Consider the following 19,328-nt stretch of genomic DNA (forward strand, 5'->3'; position numbering starts at 1 on the left):
GTTTAGTTGGGAATAGCTTGTGTAACAGTGGCAGCTCTTGAAATGTCTGGGTGCAGCTTGAAAACCCTGCATGGTTTTTTGGTAGTTCTGCTACAATGGGGTTCCATGGTTACCTGTCCAGTCTGTGGAAGGAGCAGAGAGCAGGGCTCGCTTCTGCAAAGAGTGTGGTTTTTTGGTGTGGTTTGAGCTTTTACAAATGTGGTACCTCTCCCCCAGTTCTAGTTTTTGCTGTGGGCTTTTGGTTTGTTGAGTGTTTTATAATGTATGCTTTTATTATATTTAAATTTCTTAGGAATCAAGAAAATAGTTTGCAAAGTTCTCCAAATCTGTTTTTTTCCTTAAGTTCTCACTTTGTTAAGAATTTCATTTATTCTTGACAACATGTGGAGCATCTTCATGTTCCTGTCATCTGGCATGTCTGGTGCTGCACATCACTTGTTCATCTACCTGTTTATTTCTGCATGGATAATCGTAACAAAGCCTTCCCCTACACCAGGCACCTCAATTTGAGCGTGAGGCCCAAGACACTGTCAGCACTGGTGAGAAGTGGTGTCCCTGAGGCCCTGAGAGGAGAGGTCTGGCAGCTGCTGGCAGGGTGTCATAACAACGATCACCTGGTGGAGAAGTACCGAATCCTCATCACAAAGGTAGAATGCTTTTTTCCATTTCCCTCCCTCTGGAATATTAATGTAAGGAAATAGAGAAACTCCCAAGTATGTAACCTCTTGCTTAAAGGCTGATGTGTTGACTGAATGTGGTGTATCAACCAGTGAGGGGAATTCAGTCAGCAAAAAAACAAACCCAAAAAACTAACATGTAATATTAGTTATTGCCATATTTCTAGAGTGTTCTCATAATTCTTGCTACACCCAGATGAGTTCTGAGTTAATTTGTCAGAAATTAATATTCTGACAGATTCAGGGAGCCCATTTCCTTTGCTTGTTTGGATTTCATGGATGAGAGCTGAATTTTGTTCTGTTGTCTTATTAAATGTTTATGCTAGAAATCCAGTGCTAGTTGAATTGCAGCTTTTTTTTTTTCTGAGTTAGGAAAAAAAGCACGTTGTACATTTTGCACTAGAAGCAGTTTTTTAACTTCTCGTCTTGAATGCTGACCTCAATAACATGGGAAAATAAATAAAAGAAAATCAGTTACAGCCATCATTGAGTGTTTCTGAAAGTTGTAAAGTGACAAAGAGAGCACGAGATATTTCTTCCTTACCAGAAAATCCATGTGCTGATTTGGTTTCAATCATTATCGTTACAGACAAGTTCTGTTTTACTATTTTCATCAAATGTGTGTCTCTAGAAGGACTGTGTTGAACTCCCTAATATGGCTGCCTGCATAGTAGAACTGTAACTTGTGTTTTTGGTGAATAAATCATATAGATATTATGGAGGTTGAGTGCTCTTGCAAGGAGCATGTCAGAGCTACCCTTGCCGTGCTGTCACAGTTGCTTTGTGACTGGATGATTGTGTCACTTTTCCCTCTGTTTCAGTGTTTTGGTATCAGGATGGGAAAGGGGGTTTCTGGCACAGTGGATGGCACATCGTGCAGCCATCTTTGTGATTAAAAAAAAAATGAATCGTGTAACATCTGGTGTTTAAGTCTGTGAGACACTTCTGCTCGTTTATGCTGGGCAGACACAAAGGAGACGACCTGGATGTGATGTGTTGGAAGCATCTCTGGTGTTGAAGCATCATCTGGGGGCTGGCTGACCAGCACTGTGCCCTGCAGCAGGGGGATGGCTGCGCCTGCAGCAGTCATTCAGCGTGTAAACTAATTAAGGAATTAAAGACAACGAGCACTGAATGGCCATTTTCATGCCCTGCTGCCTTCTCGTTAAGTTGGTAGTACGCTACCAGCAATAACCAAGTCCAGCAAATGAACATAAATTCTGCTTTAAGATGGGAGTGCCTTATTGGACCTTGTTCTGGCTATTTGCCTTGTGACTTAAATACAAACTACATGGAAATGGGCTGTGATTCTTTCTGTAGGGTGGGCAGAGAGGATTGTGCTTTTAGAGCAGAATTATCTGTTTGGTGAATTCACACTGCCATAGTGACTTTGTCAACCTGCAGACAATGCAGTGAGAAAAGGTTACCAAAATGTTATCAAGAAGGTTATCTCTGGCTGATGAGGACCTGAGCCAGGACTTGGAAAGATGATGTTTGCAGACCCATTGTGTATAGTATATGCTAACAGTATGACGAAGCTGTACTACATCTTGTCATTTTTTTATTTTCAAGCCTTTAATACGTTATTTGATAATTTTTAGTTCTAATGCAAATAATTATTCTTACTGCTCTGAAAATAGCAGCTCAGTTACAGTCAGTATGCACCAGTGGCAAGATGCTTTATAATGCACTGCTTTGCTGGCCTCATAATGCTCTGTCATGTTTTGCATGGCACTAATGCAAACTCCACTCTAACAAGAGTGCAGTTATTTGTATTACCATGCACTGGAAACGGTCTGTTGAGGAAGGCTGCTGTGGTGCAGTGTTGAGGAGTTGATGTGAAGCCTTTGCTCTTCAGTGCAAACAGGAGATGCAGTGTGGCACTGTGAGTACTCATCATCCAGTGCCCCTTCTCTCTTAATGTTGACCTCTATTTCTGTAGCTGTATTTGATTTTTGCCAGGCTGTTCGTGACCCCATGTGGCAGCACAGCCCCAAATTAATAAGGATCTGTGTTGACAGCTGCTTCAAAAGCATCTGGCCTCTTTCAGTGATTTTTTTATTGTGAGCAGGGTGTTGATGTGGTCTCTCCAGCATTTCTTGTGATTTTTGCTGCTTTTCTGTGGAATTGTGGGTTCTGGTGCTTGGGGAATTGTGTTTTTAGCTTTGTTTTGCAAATTAACTGCGAGAATAATTTCTTGTTTTACTGTTAAAGTGTGGGTGCCCAACAGTTGAAAGAGAGATGTCTTCCAGTGGGTTTCCCCAGTGAAGGCTGTATCTGGTTTTCGCAGTAAATCTGATTTGTGCATGAAGGTGAAAAGCAACACTGAATCCACAGCTTAAGGTGTGCTGTGTGAAGCCTTCGTGGCCGTGTTCTTTCATTCATTATCTGCTCTGCATTGTTTTGGTAAGCACTAGCTGGGTTTGGGCTCTGTGCTTTTATTGTTACAGCAGTGTCTGAGTTGCACCACTGTGGTGCTTCCACAAATTACTTTTGAGAATTTGTACACCATCTGTGTGCAATAATGAAGCTTTTAGCAAACTCCAGATTGCCACGCTCATGATGGAGAGTGTGGCTGAAAGCCAGCCCAATGAATTGAGGTCACGTCCCCACTGGGGGCTGAAAGAAAGCTCTAGGTGAGACGATCTTGACGATCCTTTGAGAGGCGTCTGTTCCTGGTAGGATTTTGGCAGTCATGGCTATGGCTGTTGATCTTTGGGCTTTGGCCCCTGAATGGGAGGAGGAGAGAGAAGGGGACTCGCTGCGGTGTCAGTGAGTACCTCAAGGACAGATGCCGAATGTTTTTAGCAGTCAGAGATGGAAGGAGACATGGCTGAATGGATGAACTATAAAGCTGGTTGCAGAGGTTAAAAATAAATCATCATCAAAGCAAAATGCCTACTTTTCAGACCAGATTTTTAGAGGATTAATACATCTCCTGAACCTTTCAGATCAGTGGAGGTCTTGTGGTTTTCTTGCAGATAAATGCTTCATAATACCGTAATTTTAAGAACCTGATATTTGAAATATTGAGGAAACAATAAGAAGTTTTGGGTGTAGGTCTGTGTGGGAGGACATAAGGGGAAAGGATTAAACAAACAAAAAAACCAACCCAAACATGAGCTATTGTACCAGATAAATACACCGTATTAAGAAAAAGTCAAAATGAGAGGTAAATAAATAAATACAATGCAGAGGCAGAGGGATGTCATCCTGGGTAACATTTCTGACAGGAGTTGATCATGGTTACAGTTGGGCTCCTTCCAGTTTTTCCTGCAGCAGGGCTCTTGCTGCTCACTTTCTCATTTTTCCCTTTTGTCTCCATGAGCAGAGGATTACAGTGCACAAATTCTACTAAATACACCCTCAGTCTTGGTGCAGATTACACTAATATTTAATGAAGAAATTAAAAATGTCAGTACCATTATTTGAGTGAATGGGTTGCTTCATCAGTGGCATGCAATACAGCAGTGCTTTAGCTGTGGGTGGCTAACGTTTATTCTCCATGAGTCGCAATCAGGATTCCATGTATTTCTTTAAGAGGAATCCGTGTAATTTTCTAGGAGTACAGAGGGCCACGATTATGTATAATTAATTGAAATTAAACTTAACTTACATCTGTGAAGCACAGTGTGGAAGAAGTATGACATAGGTTTGCTGTTGGCGCACCTGAACTTGCAGATCCCTTGTTTGATGAGTTTTGATCATGTGGTGATAAAAGTTTAATTATCTTTTATTAGCAGTTGGTCTCCCAAGAGTTCTCATTGTAATTTTGAGTTCTTGAATACCTTTTGATAGTCTCAGCTGAGGTTGTACTGCATCACTGGGAGAAACGCCTAAATGCAGAGGTATTTTCAATGATTGGCACCCAGAATCCCGGCTCTCAGCTACCAAAAATACACATTTTCACATCTCTGAGAGGCAACTCTTGGTTGTCTGCTTGGCACTGGGCCCCGGAGCTGCTCTGGTAGGGTTATATCCTGCTCGGTCACCTTTTTACTTCCAGTTCCAGCTTCCCATGTGCCGCAGGTCGGCATTGAGTCACTGTGAGCTCATGGTCACACCGTGGTTTGGGTGCCTGCACTGAGCAGCTGTAGGTTGGCCTGGACGCGGAGCAGAGTTGTTACCCTGTGCTGAGGGAACACCGGGCTGTCAGCTAAAGGAGAACATTCCCTTACGTAGAAATGCCTGTTGGCAATATAGGAGTTAAGCCTGGACTGCTAATAAAAATAAAACAAAAAACGTGAATTTGATTTAGAGGAACATCTTTTGTTTTGAAATTTGAGCAACCAGACGTTGTTCTGGGCAGTCTCAGGATTTCCAATACCACCTTATTTTTATATATCTGAGATATATTTGAAGTTCACTGTGTGCTGTTTTCCTAAGGATGTTTATAATGTGCCTATTCATGCCTAAGGAGCCAGAAATACTATGTGAATCAATTGGTATGTAAATCATTCTCTGCTTTGGAAAGATAGGAGATCATTTCTCCAGCAGTAATTCAATCATAGCTTGTTTTTTGTATAACCACAATACACTTGCCTAAATTTAATTCAAAGTTTATGTTTCCTAGCTACAGTTCTAGTACTTAATTTTCCATGGGTAGAAATGCCATAAATTATAACAGAAATGAAGGACAATGGCAAAGTGATCTTTTGGGGGAAAGGGGTGGAAAAGTAACATTTTTGGTTTTGGACTTCTGTAGGAGACAGAGTAAAAATCTGCCAAGTCATGGTGTTGTCCAGCCAAGGCTTTTGACCAGTAAAAACACACTGCAAAATGGCTTTTCTACCTACAAGTCAACTGAAATCCCAGGTGTTGCAATGTGATGGCTTTGACATTGCTTCCTTTGGCTGTACCTCCATTTCCACTGGGTATCCAACAGCGTGATGAAAGCTTAGCTTACATTAACCAAAACCTTGGGTTTCGGTAGGATCCAGTGTGTGGATTTGAGCTGGTACTGGTGACAGTTACATGCTTTCATTTTGGACAAAAGGACTCCGGTGGCCGAAGAGCCTCACCTTGCTCCACTGCTGCTGAGCTCAGTGAGCAGCTCCTGGCCCTGGGCTCAGATCGAGACTCTGCCTCTCTGCAGGCTGTGCTTTGCAGCATGTTGAGCGGGTGAGATGTTCTCAGGTGTTATCCTGTCTGTGGGCAAATGAGATAGCAGCATCCCGTTACGACATCCATGCCTTGGGTGCATAGGAGAGGCATTCCTGGTCAAATATGTGTGGTGGATTTGTTGCTGGTGTGACTCCTGTGCACCACTGCTCTCTGGAATGCAGCAGGCTTTTTGTTTTGTAGAGCTGGTTTAGTTCGCGTTGGGTGCTGTAGGTGATAGTGACGCCTTTGCACTTTGTGTGCACGTACGCAGGAGGTGGCTTTCCCTTCGGAGCAGCACCTGAATTACCAATGAACCGCATCTCTCGGCTCGGATGCCCTTGGTTTCAGGTGTCTCCTAAGCAACACAAACTACGCCGGGAAAAAGACGCCGTTTCCCCTCAGAACGGGCATTTCCCCACCAGGGCTCCTATAGAAAAGCCTTCAGTCCCGCTAGACGCTCGCTCTCTCCTCCCAGCTCGGACCGCGGCTACCCGCCCTGCCCAGGCGGTGGGGGAGCAGAGCAGGGCAGGGCACGGCGCGCCCGCAGGACCGGGCGGCAGCCGCCGCGCTGCAGGGACGCCTGCCTCGCCGTCGGCTCCGAGGTCGCGCAGGGTGAGGCACCGCGGCGGGTGCGGGGGGAGGCGGCGGCGATCCCGCGGGGCTCGGCCCTTCCCGGGGCGGGGGATGCGGGGGAGCCCGGCCGGGTCCCCGCCGGCGCCGCGCCCTCCCCCGCGCTCCTGCCCGCCTCCCTCCCCTTCCTCCCGCCGTCCCCTCCCCCGGCTCCGCAGCGCCGGGCAGAGCGGAGCCGCCGCGCTCGCTGGGGACGCGCGGGGCTTTTGTTCGCCGGCGGCAGGTGAGGGCCGGGCCGCGGCCGCGCGGAGCCCCGGGCCGGGCGGGGGGCGGCGGGGCCGGAGGGACGTGATCCCGGCGGGGCGGGCGAACAAAGCGGCGCGCAAGATGGAGCCAGGAGAACGGGGCTGCGCCCCCCGCCCCTCCGCGCATCTCTCCGCACGGGCGGCCGCGGGAGGCGCGGACCGGGAGCCGCCGCTCGGTGGGCCCTGGGCGGGTGGCGGGGAGCGGCGGAGCGGGGCCGGAGGCGGCGGGAGCGGGGGGGATGATGCCGTAAAACGCTTTCCCCTTCTCTTCTGTCAGCGTTCGGGAGGACTCCCATCCGCGCTCGAGGAAGGCTCCTTCTCCCTCTTCCCCGTCCCTCAGCCCTCCTGAGCGAGGCGGCCCACCCGGAGGGCTCTAATAGCCGCCCTGTGTCAGCGTGAAGTTGCTGACATGACTGCCGCCGGGTCCCCGTGCACCGGTAGCGGCACGGAGCCGGGTTTAAAGGGGAATCGCGCCGCAGACAATGCACAGCAGCGGCAGCTGGAGCAGCCCTGGGGACCCGAGCTCCGGTTCTGACATTGCTGCACGCAGAGCCCCGGCCGCAATGACAGCAGCTGCCTGGGGCGGCTGCAGGCAGCAGGCAGGAGCATGAAGTAGAGATCACTGCAGTGCTCAAGATGAACTCCTCTTTGGTTGGCAACCAGAGTGGCCGGCCATTCTGTCTCCTGGCCATTAGCTATTTGGAGACCATCAATTTTTGCCTCCTGGAAGTGGTTATTATTGTGTTCCTCATGGTGCTGATTATTTCGGGCAACATTATTGTGATATTTGTCTTTCACTGTGCACCTCTGCTGAACCACCACACCACCAGTTACTTCATCCAGACTATGGCGTATGCTGACCTCCTGGTGGGCGTGAGCTGTCTGGTGCCTTCTTTGTCCCTGCTGCACTACCCAGTTGTTTTAAGCGAGTCTTTGGTTTGCCAAATCTTTGGTTACGTGGTATCGGTGCTGAAGAGCGTCTCCATGGCCTCTTTGGCATGCATCAGTATTGACAGGTACATTGCCATCACCAAACCGCTGACTTACAACACGCTGGTCACCCCGTGGAGACTGCGGATCTGCATCCTGGTCATTTGGCTGTACTCCTGCCTGGTCTTCTTACCCTCCTTTCACTGGGGAAAGCCTGGATACCACGGGGACGTGTTTCAGTGGTGTGCCAATTCCTGGAACACCGATCCCTATTTCACTCTCTTCATCGTGGTGATGCTGTACGCCCCGGCAGCTTTCATTGTCTGCTTTACGTACTTCAACATCTTCCGCATCTGCCAGCAGCACACCAAGGAGATCAACGAGAGGAGGGTGCGCTTCAGCTCTCAGGATGGGGAGGCAGGGGAGGCACAGCCCTGCCCGGACAAGCGCTATGCCACGGTTCTTTTCCGTATCACCAGTGTCTTCTACATCCTCTGGTTGCCCTACATCATCTATTTTCTGCTGGAGAGCTCCAACGTCTATAGTAATCGCGTTGCATCCTTCTTGACCACTTGGCTTGCCATTAGCAACAGTTTCTGCAACTGTGTCATTTACAGTCTCTCCAACAGTGTCTTTCAGAAGGGGCTGAAGCGTCTCTCGGGGGCGATTTGTGCCTCTTGTGCCAGACAGAGGGTAGCCAAGGACTCCTCTACCTCTAGGAGCAAAAGATCTTCCAATGGATGTCACGTTTAAGACACCTATCAGCTTGACTGGGAAGTGCAGGGACAGCTCTGTAATTTGCAAGAAGTTAAATATGATTTTATGATGTCCAGATTTGCAAAAAGGTTTCTGAGAAATGCTGCTGACACAGAAGAATCAGGAGCACATATCATTGTGGTTTCACTTTAAAAAAATTTATTGCTGTGGAGGCGGCTGTGGAGTTTCACCTCCATATTCGTTTTTAAGAATAAAGCTGTATCTTGACACTTACCTCTCCAGCTGGTGTGACTGAATGGAGTGGGTGTCTGAGAGCTTCAGCAAAATGTAGTCTTTCTTACAGTTCTGCTAGGTTCTTTTGAGATTCGTGCTTCACATGTAAATGATAGATCTGAAGTGGAAATGTCATGGGATATGGTATATTACAGGGATTTTTTAATATATGCCAAAGTATATTGACAAAATTTTCCAGCGTTGTAACAGAAGGGGCCAAACAACTTGTTTTTCAGTGCTACCTAGACAGGACTTCTAGAACAGTGGGGAACAATGTGAATGTTTTCTCATGAGCGTGGTCTCACGGAGCCGTGAGTGCAGCTCTGATCTGAGCCGTCCCCGGTGCCGTTCCCCTGGTTGGCTGCGTGTGCAGGCAGTGCAGCGACTGCATTTTCCTGGTTGTTGTCAAGTAAGAAAAACTTGAATCAGACCACATCTAGCAGTTAAATAAAATGTGTTTTGATAAGCTAAGGGAAAAATACTTGTCATTTTATGATACCAGAATTGTGGCACCCTCTTGAGAATGATGCCAACATGTGAAAATTATTCTCCAAACAGTGGAGAAATGCCACATTTTTGTGTGGAAATTTTCTCAAGAACAACTTTAAAAATAACATGTTCTTCTCCCCCCCCCTTTTCTTTAATCTAAATTCTTTTGATATTTTACATACTAGAACTTAGGGAGAAAGGAAAGAAAACAATTGTCTTCTAAACAGCTAAGGGAACTATGTTGTAAATTTAACTGTAGTATTTGAGTTATTCATAAGCACACAGAGCTAAATCAGAGACATTTTTCTTTAGGCTTCCGGGGATTAAAGATGGTTCGAATATAGCAGGAGCTAAATCCTGTTGGCAAACATATATTTAACTGGTCAAACAATGTACAGTGTCTGAGAAACAAAGTTTCATTGACCACAGCTTTTCTCAGGCTTGCTTAAACGAAGTGTTTTGGGGTATTGTGATGCCATTAAGAATGCAGTACAGTCCTCAAATTGATTGGTTTTTCAAAAGAATGTCTTTTTACTGGTGTTGTATTGGAATAGTAAAGGGTTTGTGAGCCATGTCCTATAGCAGTGCATTACATCTGCATGGCCCTTTGCAGCCCTGGCGCTGCGTTGGGTGCTGTAACTTTGGGGAATTCTTTGAGCTGCTGTATTAAGTCAAGGTGGGTTGACTCTTGTCATATTGGGAAAGGAAAAAACATAGGGGAAGTTAGTTTCAGAAATGTGTTTTAGAACTGGGGCAGTTCTCTTAGCCAAAGGAAGGACTGTGTGTATTTGTTCTCAGGTCTGCTGTTGTCGTTGACCAAGATGATCTCTGTTTTTTAGTGGTCCTGCACACACCTTCCCTCCTCTGTGATCTGCTGGGAGCTCCAGTCCCTGGGCTCATGTGGTTTGCCCCGGGACAAAGCCATGTCGTGATCTGCTTTCAGTGTTCATCCGTACAGGCCGGTCTTAATTTATCCTCCATAGTTTATCTGAAAGTTTAAGGCGATGTAAATCCTCATGCCCTCACAACATTGCTTGTTGTCTGTCATATTAAGACGTTGTCTAGGTCAAGGGTTTACGCCGTCATCTTTGCACAGACAGCATAGAGGAGAATCATTCTGCTAAGCTGTGTCTGTCTGCAGTTTGGTCGGAGACACCTGGCCGTGCCAGGTAGCCTTGGCGGCTGGAGCAGAGCACGGTGGTGCAGTGAGTCATTTATAAACGGTGCATTAGCTCACAGCTGGCTAATTGTTCTCTAGTGTTTTGTAGGTGTCATAGCATGGGTGGGCTTTAGGGAGCAATTTAAGGGCTTTAGTCACTAATATCGAAGCATTCCTGTGTGGTATTTTTGGAGCAACCTCTCAGGTAAATTCCCAGTAGCTTTTCTCTGACTCTTCACCTTAGCTAACATTTCCACGTCTTTGAAGCAATGCAATCTAGCATTCAAAGCATTTGATTAAATTTAATAGAAGAAAAAAACCAATCTGCTAGGCTTAAAACCCTCAGTATGATCATTTCAGGTTAAAGTGGAAGCTGGAGGACAAATGTTTTTTTTTTTTCCCCTCCAAATTTTATGGCATGAATAAAAGATTAAGTAGGAGTATTCAGTGCTAGTTTTTGAGAATATGGAAGTTTAGCATAAATTACAAGGGCTTACTGATGGCATAGAGATTTAACTTGAGTTGAAGCAGTTGCTGCTTAAGCTGTAAGCCTGGACTTGTACTTAGTGTAGTGGTTGCTACAGATTTAGATGGAAATTTGCAGCCATTGTTGTTTGCAACTGAACTTTAATTGTAATATTCATAACAGCTAGGCTTTCGTTCACTCATCTCAAAGTCTTCAGCTCGGGTGATTTCCATGAGAGGTGAAAGTCAGAATCTGGAAGTCTCTTCCAAGGTAAGAAGAGCGGAATTGCAGCCAGCTGAAGCATTCAGGTTTCATCCTGCTTTTTCAGGCAGTTTCTAATATTGCATCAGTTGCCTGGTTCATTAGTCTGTATTTCTAGTTCTGTCTGTGCTAATTTATCTGTGTTTTAAATTCTAAGTTACATTTTCCCTGTCAGTTAAAGGCTGGTCAAGGTTTATAGGGGATGAAGTGGTTTAAATATCTGCATTGTTTGACTCCACTGTCTTCAGTGAAACTGCATGGAGGTGGTTCTTGGTCCCTGTGCCAACTGTGCAAGAAAGAATTTTGGAAAGTATTACCTTGTTTGCTCAGCAGTCCATTTAACATCCTTCCTCAGGTAGTTAACGTGAGGCACAGTAGTCCTTTTCATCACCATATGTGCTATGAGTTGTTGGGCAGCGGGCTTTCTGCTTGGGTTGCTTTCATCATTGTACATACGAAACTAATCTTTCTTGGCCATATCTGTGTCAGAGCGTGCCTGGTCATTTAGAAATTGGTGTCAAGAGCACTGTGTATGTAAACACCACAATGGAGACGATGCAGAAATCAAATTCTATCTTCATAAAAATTGTGTGTTGTGGTATAGCTAAATGAACTAACTTCGAGATTCCATCTTATTTTTTATTTTTCAAATCGAGTTGCTGCAAGGTCCAACTTACATGGTAGAATTCAGTAGGTTTTTTTAATGCCACAGGAGAAGATTTCTATACGCACAACTTCGCAGAATGTGAATATTTGCTTCATGGAGCATTTGCTTCATTGAAAAAAATAATACTGGAAGTTTGGGCTGTTGTGGCGTTGTTGTTTCCCAAATAGGCTGGGAGAAAATCTGTGAATTATCATTTTAATAATTTTTAATCAAGTGACAGTATTTTTAAACACAACAGTTATCTTTTGCGTGAAACGAACGTTTTGTTGTCATCTACTGTTAGTTTTTTATTAAATATTACTGGTGTCTATGGTCTTTATTTACTTTTGGAGGGGTTGAACTTGTATCTCAAGCTTCTTACCACTCAGAAATTTGTTTCTTTTAGTTAGAATTCTGACGTGGCTCTGTGTCAGAGTGCCAAAGGACAGTCGTGAATATTTGTCATAAGTCTTCTATAGGGAGAAAGCAGGGCAGAGGACTGAGGCACGGGGGATTCAGGAGCTGCAGGAAGGGTTTTTCTCAGAGCAGAACCTTGAATGAGAATTCCCAAATCTTAGACCTGCACTGCATCTCCGAGGCATCGCTCCTTTCCCCTTCGCATAAAGGTTTTACGTGTAAGAGGTCCTAAATTTCAGGAAAAAGGTGCTTCCAAAGGATACGTTGTGAAATGGAAATATTCAGTGTGAAAAATTGATGAGCAGCTTTCTGATATTTGTTGTGTTGTTAGCAGCTGTATCGAACCTTTGTGAGCTGGGAAGGCAAACTTCTCAGTCTGCCTTATTCCACATCTGGAGTTGAAGTTGGTTAAACTTGTATCCCTAACTCGGGTTGGTGCTTTAGAAAGTATTTTTCTTAGGAACTAATATGTGAGCGTGGGAGCCAACCTTTAGGTGTGACAAACAAAAGGCCCATTTTTTCCCAATGGCTGTATTAATCTATTATAGTTATAATTCTGTATGAGGAGGTGAAAGTTTTGAAGGTTTTATTTAATCGTTGTTTAAACACATCTTTAGTGCTGCGTGCTTGAAGCATCTGCTAAAACATTTGCCTGACCTGGTCCTTGTGTTGTTCCTAAGGTTAAAAACCCTTTTCTTTCCATCTCCCACTTTGCAGAATGCAATGCCACATCCTTTCAGTGATACCATTCAAAATAAACTTGAACTTTACCTCGCCACCAATTCTGTCTGAAGCTGAAAAAGCACATTTGTAGCAGATGCAAGAGGTGTAAAGCCTCCACAGTTTTTTCTGACGGTGGGAGAAGGAAGGAATGGGCACTTCACAAACCCTGGGGCTGTTCTGCTGAGGAAGGCAGAAGCTGGGGCGTGGAGGAGGAGGCCAGGTCTGTTGGTTCTGTTGGTTCTCCCCAGGAAAGCAGTGCTTCCTCCCTGTTCTGCAGGCTGTGTCTGTTCCCTGCTCGTCTCTTTCCACGCTCTCCAGTCCCTCCTTTAGGATGATGAGAGAGTTCCCTATCATGGAAATAATATATTTTACACTAGGAATGTTCTGACTTGAGGCCGGCATCTTGAAACTTCGCGGTTGTCGTTTCCCTTACTGCCTATGCATTGCTGTCACTGCTTTGAAAGATGTTTTCTGCAGAGAAGCCAAGGCAAGCTAAAGTTAGCTACATAATAATCTTTTGGAAGAGGAAAGCTTTTGAACGTTAAAATGTAGTATATGTAGAAGCAGGTCATTGTGTTTAGAGAAAGAAACTGAAAGTTGCTGCCAGGGGAAACAAACAAAAGAAACCTGTGGGACAGCACTGCGTGCGTGCGCTTCTGATATGATGTAGGCTGCAGTTGTGTCAACACAATGGAGTATTTAGTTTGGGTCACATCATTTAGAACACACTGTTGTAAAGATGGAGTTAACCTTTCTTGCAATGCTGCAGTGCTCGGGTTCTGCCCACACTGGGAGCAGGGATTCTCCTGCTCTTTGCCGCTTGGCTGCAGTGGGACAGCGTGGCTGAGCTGGCGTGGCCGAGCCTTGGTGTGGTACAGCTGGTGTAGCTGCTTTCTGCCTCTCTTGTGACTCGAGGTTATCTGGGTGTGAAATACTGCTAGGCAGAGAGCTGTGCTCGTGGCTCTCTGCTCCTTACTGACTTGTGCTGCTCTGCAGCTCTTGCTCCCATCGCCGTGTCACACAAAGCACCGTCTGTCTGCTCTGGGTGTGTGTGGTGGTTGGTGCAAGGAAGTGTTTGTGGCTTTCACCTGTAAACTGTTTGCATCTCTTGAGCTTTGGCACTTAGTGAAAATGTTAACGTAAGCTTTATGTTCTTGCATCCTGACCCAAGTTGTTTATTTACAACCTGACTGCACTTGGGTAGTCTGCACAGTCAGAGCTGATTCTCCACCTCACGAATTTGCAGTTACTGAAACCGAGAGCCAGGAGTGATCCCCGCCTGTGTGTTGGCCTGGAAGCAGATCCCAGCAGCACGGCCTTGCGGGCAATGGGCTCTGCATGCTGGTACCATGAGGGTGGTAGTTCTGGAATTGAAGCATTGGATTCTCAGGCGTCGCTGGAGACCCTTCGGTTCAAAAGTTACACAGTTGAAGCAGCCCCTCCTAAAGATGAACTCAACAAGTCTTGCTGTGCATGTGTGTCATCCTTCACTGCTAGGGAGCTCACGTGAGGTGAGCAATCAAATACTTGATCAAAAAAAGTCATTCCTTCATTGTAAATTGGAAAAAAGTTCTTCTGGGATTTCAACTGTAAGTGAATCCTTGAAAATCAGTAATTAGATTAGTAAAGGGTGACGTTCTAATATGCTGGCAGGAGTACTGAGGGATTTGTCAGGGGAAAACAGCCAGACTTCGCACTGAAGTGGCGTAGGTATATTTATAGTGCTAGTGATAGTTGTGTGTGCGTGAAGACTTTGGACTATTTTAATATAGCGTAAGGCTTTGAGCTTTAGCCGACTGAAGTTGCTCGTTTTATGAAGTTACATTAGTACAACACTGTGAAATATTTTTAAATATTAGCGTTGCTGCGTATTAAGAGTGTTTCATAAGAACATTTTAAAAAACGTTTTCTATAGATGCCGTCAAAGGAATTGATGTTTAGCATACAAAGAAATAACTCCCTGAGGGCGGTGAGGTGCTGGGTGTGTTCCTGATCAGCTCCGTTTTTGGGGGATCCAGTGTTTCTCGAGGATAAATTGTCATTAAAACCTACTAAAAATAATGGTTAATCCTGGGGCCGCAGGAAGCAGTGCTCCCTCCAGCCATGCTTTGGAACTGCCTGAAGGGGTTTGACATCACACGTGTTGTGTTCACAGAGTGATGTCTTTGGAGGTGCTGTACAGCACGGTGTTTTGCAAGTTGCTATGCTGATAAATTTCTCTCCATATGTAACCTCTGAAATCAAGTTTCTATTGTAATTCTAGCATGTAAACACTAGATTCAATTTTGTATTCCTTTAATGAATGCAACAGGATGGAAATGAGTTTGCGATTGCTAATGATGAGCTTTCTTACTGTTCTTAATCCTCGTGGGTATGTCTTTTCTTCAGGGAGTTCAGAATTGTATTAGTACCTTTTAAATTGTTTTTCCACGTGCTGTTTACAATTAAACTGCAAGCATGGGAGGCTATGCATGCATGTGCTTTTAGGTTGCTTTGCTGAACAAAATACAGTGGAGCCGCATCCTTTGAAGGATGCTCTCTTGTCTGCACATTCCACCTCTGTCTGCTCCTTCGCAGTCACGGGGACAGCAGAAGCCACTGCTCTGATTATCTCAGTGTGTTCTGCAACGTTTGTTTGTCTGTTTGAGGGTTGCTGTGAGGAGCCGTATGGGGAGACAGTCCAGCTCTGTACACGAGCAGTGCCACGGCTGGAGCTTTTTCCTGAGTGTCAGTGGAAAGGCCAAGAATCTACAAAATCACACATAGGAATGTGTGTGTGTTGGTAGAAACTTTGAATGCTGGAAATCGTTTTGTATTAAAAGACGAGCAAGAGGTGCGAGTGCAAAAGCCCTGCTCTGAAGGACTGCAGGAAACAAATCCACCAAAGCAGATCAGAAAAGCAGACAGGTGAATTTGAGCCTTTCCAGCCCTTCTCTCGTTGTGACGCAGTGCTGAGCGCTGAGGTCTCGGCGCTCCTCATCTCTGCCTGGATTCGTTCTGTGGGTATCCGGGAAGGGAGAGGAGGTGGAGATGGGAGTTTGGATGTTCGGGACAGCTGAGGAACAGTTATCATTGTGGCTCCAAAAATACGTATTTTGTGCCAACTCAGAATTGTTAAGATGCGGGGCAGAGGGATCCTCCTCCCCCCTGTTCTCATAGGCGTTTCTGTAGCTGATTTTTTGGCTAAGGGCGATAAAAGGAAAAAGTATAGTTGAGCCAAAACCTACAAGTGTTACTGATTTAAAATAACTCACATATTTTTAAACATTAAGTGAACTACGTTAAACTGAACTATGTAAATACCTGATGCTAAGTCTTTGCATAATTGTTTCCAAGAGGTATTTTTGCTATGAGGTATTAAAACTCAAAGAACTGCAGCATTCCCTTTGAGATGATCTGTACTCTGGCTCTCATACATCTCTTGACTTGTTTCCTCTTTGCTGTAGATGCACATACATACAGATATATGTATGTATTTTTAAAACAGACGGTTTAATGTGGTAGAGTTGTACAGTCACACAGTTTAGGGCTTTGTAAAATATGTAATTTTAAGAATGTCAATGTGGTTCTTAGCAAATTTTATAAACACTTTTCTGAATCTATCAGCACTTCCCATCCTAAGAGAAACCGCACATATTTCAGTGATTGTTCCACTGGTTACATCTTTGTCTGCCATTTGTTTTGAATTGATGTAATCTTGATACTACTAAAATTTCAAGGGCTGTTGACGTGTTTCACATAGCCTAGATTGCCTGTTAGCCAAATGTATGGATCATGCATCAACAGTACTCAGTAGCCTTACTGTTCTGCCTAAAGCCTAGCTAATTTATTTGATATTCTCTCTTTAAAGAGAGGTCCTTGGAAGGAGCAGCATAGTTTAGGATGCTCCTTCTCTTTAAAGGGAAACTCAGAATTGAATAGCAGTACTTGTTGATCAGTGATGTTATTGTAGCCAAAGGATGCATGGGTGGTTACTAGGAAGTTTTTGCTTCAAGTTTCTTGATGAAATGTCGTGTTCTACAGAGCTGTGTGAAGAGTGTAGTTTTTTATTCTGAAATGCACTTGTACACTTTATTTGAAAGGTCTGAATGGATCATGAATACGTTTAAGAAATAAATGATACGTCACACGTTTTCACGTCTTGTCTCAGATGACTTTTATGTAAGTGGGCGGTGGTAAAGGTGTGTTCTGTGTGGAGGGGGTGGGTTTTTCCTCTCCTCTTTGCTCTTCTCAGTAGTCTGGTTTTGTTGTAATCACGAAGAGCAGGACGACCTTCCATTGTGCACTGTATGTCTGCGTGTTACCCATGCGTGATGTGGGGAGCTGAAGGCAAACTCCTCTCTGTATTTTTCCTGTGGGAAACTTGAGCCCTAAAAGGAAATGAACACAGCTAAAGGGCTGGATATCACAAGGGATTCACTTTTATTTTTAGAATTGCTCTATATTGCCATATTTGGACTGAAAGTATGCTGTATCAGTGCACCATTGTATCAAATTGCAGGTGTTTCTCCAAACCATTCATTTTACTTCCACGAATCCCTCTATTTATTTGTGAATGTTCTCTGGGTAACACTTCTGTTCTCAGGACAGCATATCTCGTGAGAAGCTAACAAGCCTGTTGCTTTGAAAGTGGCTTTCGTAGTACTTCCTTACGGTCTCAGTTCTGGGTGTAATTCTGTGTGCTGAAATCCTCTCACATTGCTTTGGTCCACGTGCAGGGAATGTGCTCTGGGTAAAAGTCAGTATTAATACTACGTATCAAAAGTAATCTTGGGAACACCATTAACCTGCAAAATAAATAAATTTGGCGATGCAGTGTCATGCAAACATTAAAAATAACTACCAAGTGACCTTTCATTATTTTAGAATGTATGTGAAATGTGCAGATCTTATCAGAACCACCTACCCTTAGTGTGTAATGCTGTCCTGTCTGTACAAGTTTCAGACAGCTTTGGCTTTTTCTGCTCCTTGTGGCTGCTGGAAGCTGTGAGCTGACTCGCTGCTCTCCAGTGCCTTGCCTGTGCCCTGCAGCAACGTGCCTTGTGCTGATCAGACCCCAAATGAAGCGTGGAACATTTGCTGACTGAAGGAATCTCCAGACCTTTCTTCTCATAGTCATTTCTGACTGTATGACAAAACCATTGCAAAGTTACTGGGACCTCCCTGAGTAATTGCGATGTGAAAGTGGATTCCATGGTGACAAGAGTGAGAGTTTTGCAGAGCTTCAGTTTTGTTTTCCTGTGAGGATGGTGTTTGAATTCAAATTTGTGTCAGCCCTGGGAAGAGGTGCTGTCAACTCCAGCTCTTCCAGGTCTTCAAAGTGTGGCTGAAGGTACAGAAAATGCTTCCAATGTCGCTCAGTTTCACTTTCAAGACATTGGTCAAGACTGCAGCTTCATTTGCACATGCTGGGATAATTCTCCCAGGAAGGATCATAAACATGCTAAACTTTGGAGAAAAGCACAAGGAATATGTCCTTTAAGTGTATCCATCTTAGCAGGTGGGAACCAGTATGTTTTTTTTAGGAAAACTGATAAAGTAGATGGGCTTTTATCTGCTAGACTGCATCCTAGTTTCTGTAATTACTCTCGTACTTTTTGATTCAGCAGGAGAGGAAGTTTTTAGTATAACTCCACTAATATTTTAAAGGGCACAACAAAGGGGAAGGAGAGGTATGTTGTTAGTCTGAGCATCCGCATTTTCCTGCTTTCCTTTGGAGCAGTGAACTCATGTGAGAATTTTAATCTTTATTGCGCTTGCCTCAGTTCTCATGGCTGTTTTCCATTCTGTTTTCTTTATTACTTTCTTTTTCTTCCTGTCATTCTTAGCTTTCTATTTTTCAATCCCAGTTTGTGAAGGGTGTGGGTTCAGAAGGGTTTCCTTCAGTTCCCAGTCCCCTGAAAGCATGAGAAATTGCCCATTGAGCCAATTCTCACAGCAAGGTATAAAAATAGGAGTAAAGAAAAGGTTGCACAATGCTCGGATTGCAGCAGTTTGTACTAGTGGAGAGATTTCAAAGCTGGTTTGAAAAGCATTTTTAAACCTTATCATTTCCGCTAATTTTTCTCTCACTAAGCTCTGTTTCAGCTGCAGGAACTAGCCTTACAGATTGCTTGAAGAGTTGCACTGAAACATAGGAGTCAAGGGCTAAACAAGTCACGCAAAGCCAGAGAGGGACTGCTGATTTTTAGTCGTAATGACAGTGAAGTCTGTCATGTAAGTTTCCAACCAGATGCTTTTGCTTCTGCTATTAAATAAGCAAATTTAAAAGGCAAGTGAATTTAAGATTATTTTCTGTAATCTATGCCATTACAGCAGAACACAGGTAACACTCTGGAAATCCAATTGTTCAGTGCCACAAATTGCTGTTGGCAGTGAACAGTACCTGCACTCTTGCATAGCAGGGTACTTCGCTGTAATTCAGTCTTGCAGCCTTCCAAAAAATTGGTTGTTATCAGGAAGACCTTATTCAAAAAGTTCTCAGAATTCATTTCTGAGCTTTCTGGGCTCTCGGGTGGTGCGTAGGAAAAGTCCTCTTTGATAGTGGAAAAAGGAACCATGGTAGGCAAAGGAAACATCTGCAGACAAACAG

At 44.6% G+C, this 19,328-nt stretch overlaps 2 protein-coding genes across 4 annotated transcripts in view; both read left to right on the top strand.

Moving 5' to 3' along the window:
- The window catches only part of RABGAP1 (RAB GTPase activating protein 1), a 60,031-nt gene that overhangs the window by 23,340 nt on the left and 17,363 nt on the right, over positions 1-19,328 (top strand). For both annotated transcript variants that reach the window (XM_085239414.1, XM_010721047.4), the window contains exon 13: positions 497-647. In XM_085239414.1, the coding sequence (XP_085095540.1) occupies positions 497-647 (151 nt within the window). The remainder of the gene's footprint in view (positions 1-496; positions 648-19,328) is intronic.
- GPR21 (G protein-coupled receptor 21) lies at positions 3,059-16,170 on the top strand. Of its 2 annotated transcripts, none has more exons than XM_085239433.1 (2): positions 3,059-6,633; positions 6,933-16,170. In XM_085239433.1, exon 2 carries the CDS (start codon positions 7,292-7,294, stop codon positions 8,336-8,338), a length of 1,047 nt encoding a protein of 348 aa, XP_085095559.1. In that variant the 5' UTR covers positions 3,059-6,633; positions 6,933-7,291; the 3' UTR covers positions 8,339-16,170. The 2 variants fall into 2 exon arrangements, with proteins under 2 accessions (XP_085095559.1, XP_085095560.1); XM_085239434.1 differs by having other exon boundaries at positions 3,059-6,392.

Source organism: Meleagris gallopavo, chromosome 19 (assembly GCF_905368555.1).
Source record: "Meleagris gallopavo chromosome 19, MGAL_WU_HG_1.1, whole genome shotgun sequence".
In the NCBI taxonomy this organism is placed as follows: domain Eukaryota; kingdom Metazoa; phylum Chordata; class Aves; order Galliformes; family Phasianidae; genus Meleagris; species Meleagris gallopavo.

Coding starts and splice junctions, on each gene's coding strand:
- GPR21 (XM_085239433.1), top strand. CDS start 7,292: ATGAACTCCTCTTTGGTTGGCAACCAGAGTGGCCGGCCATTCTGTCTC.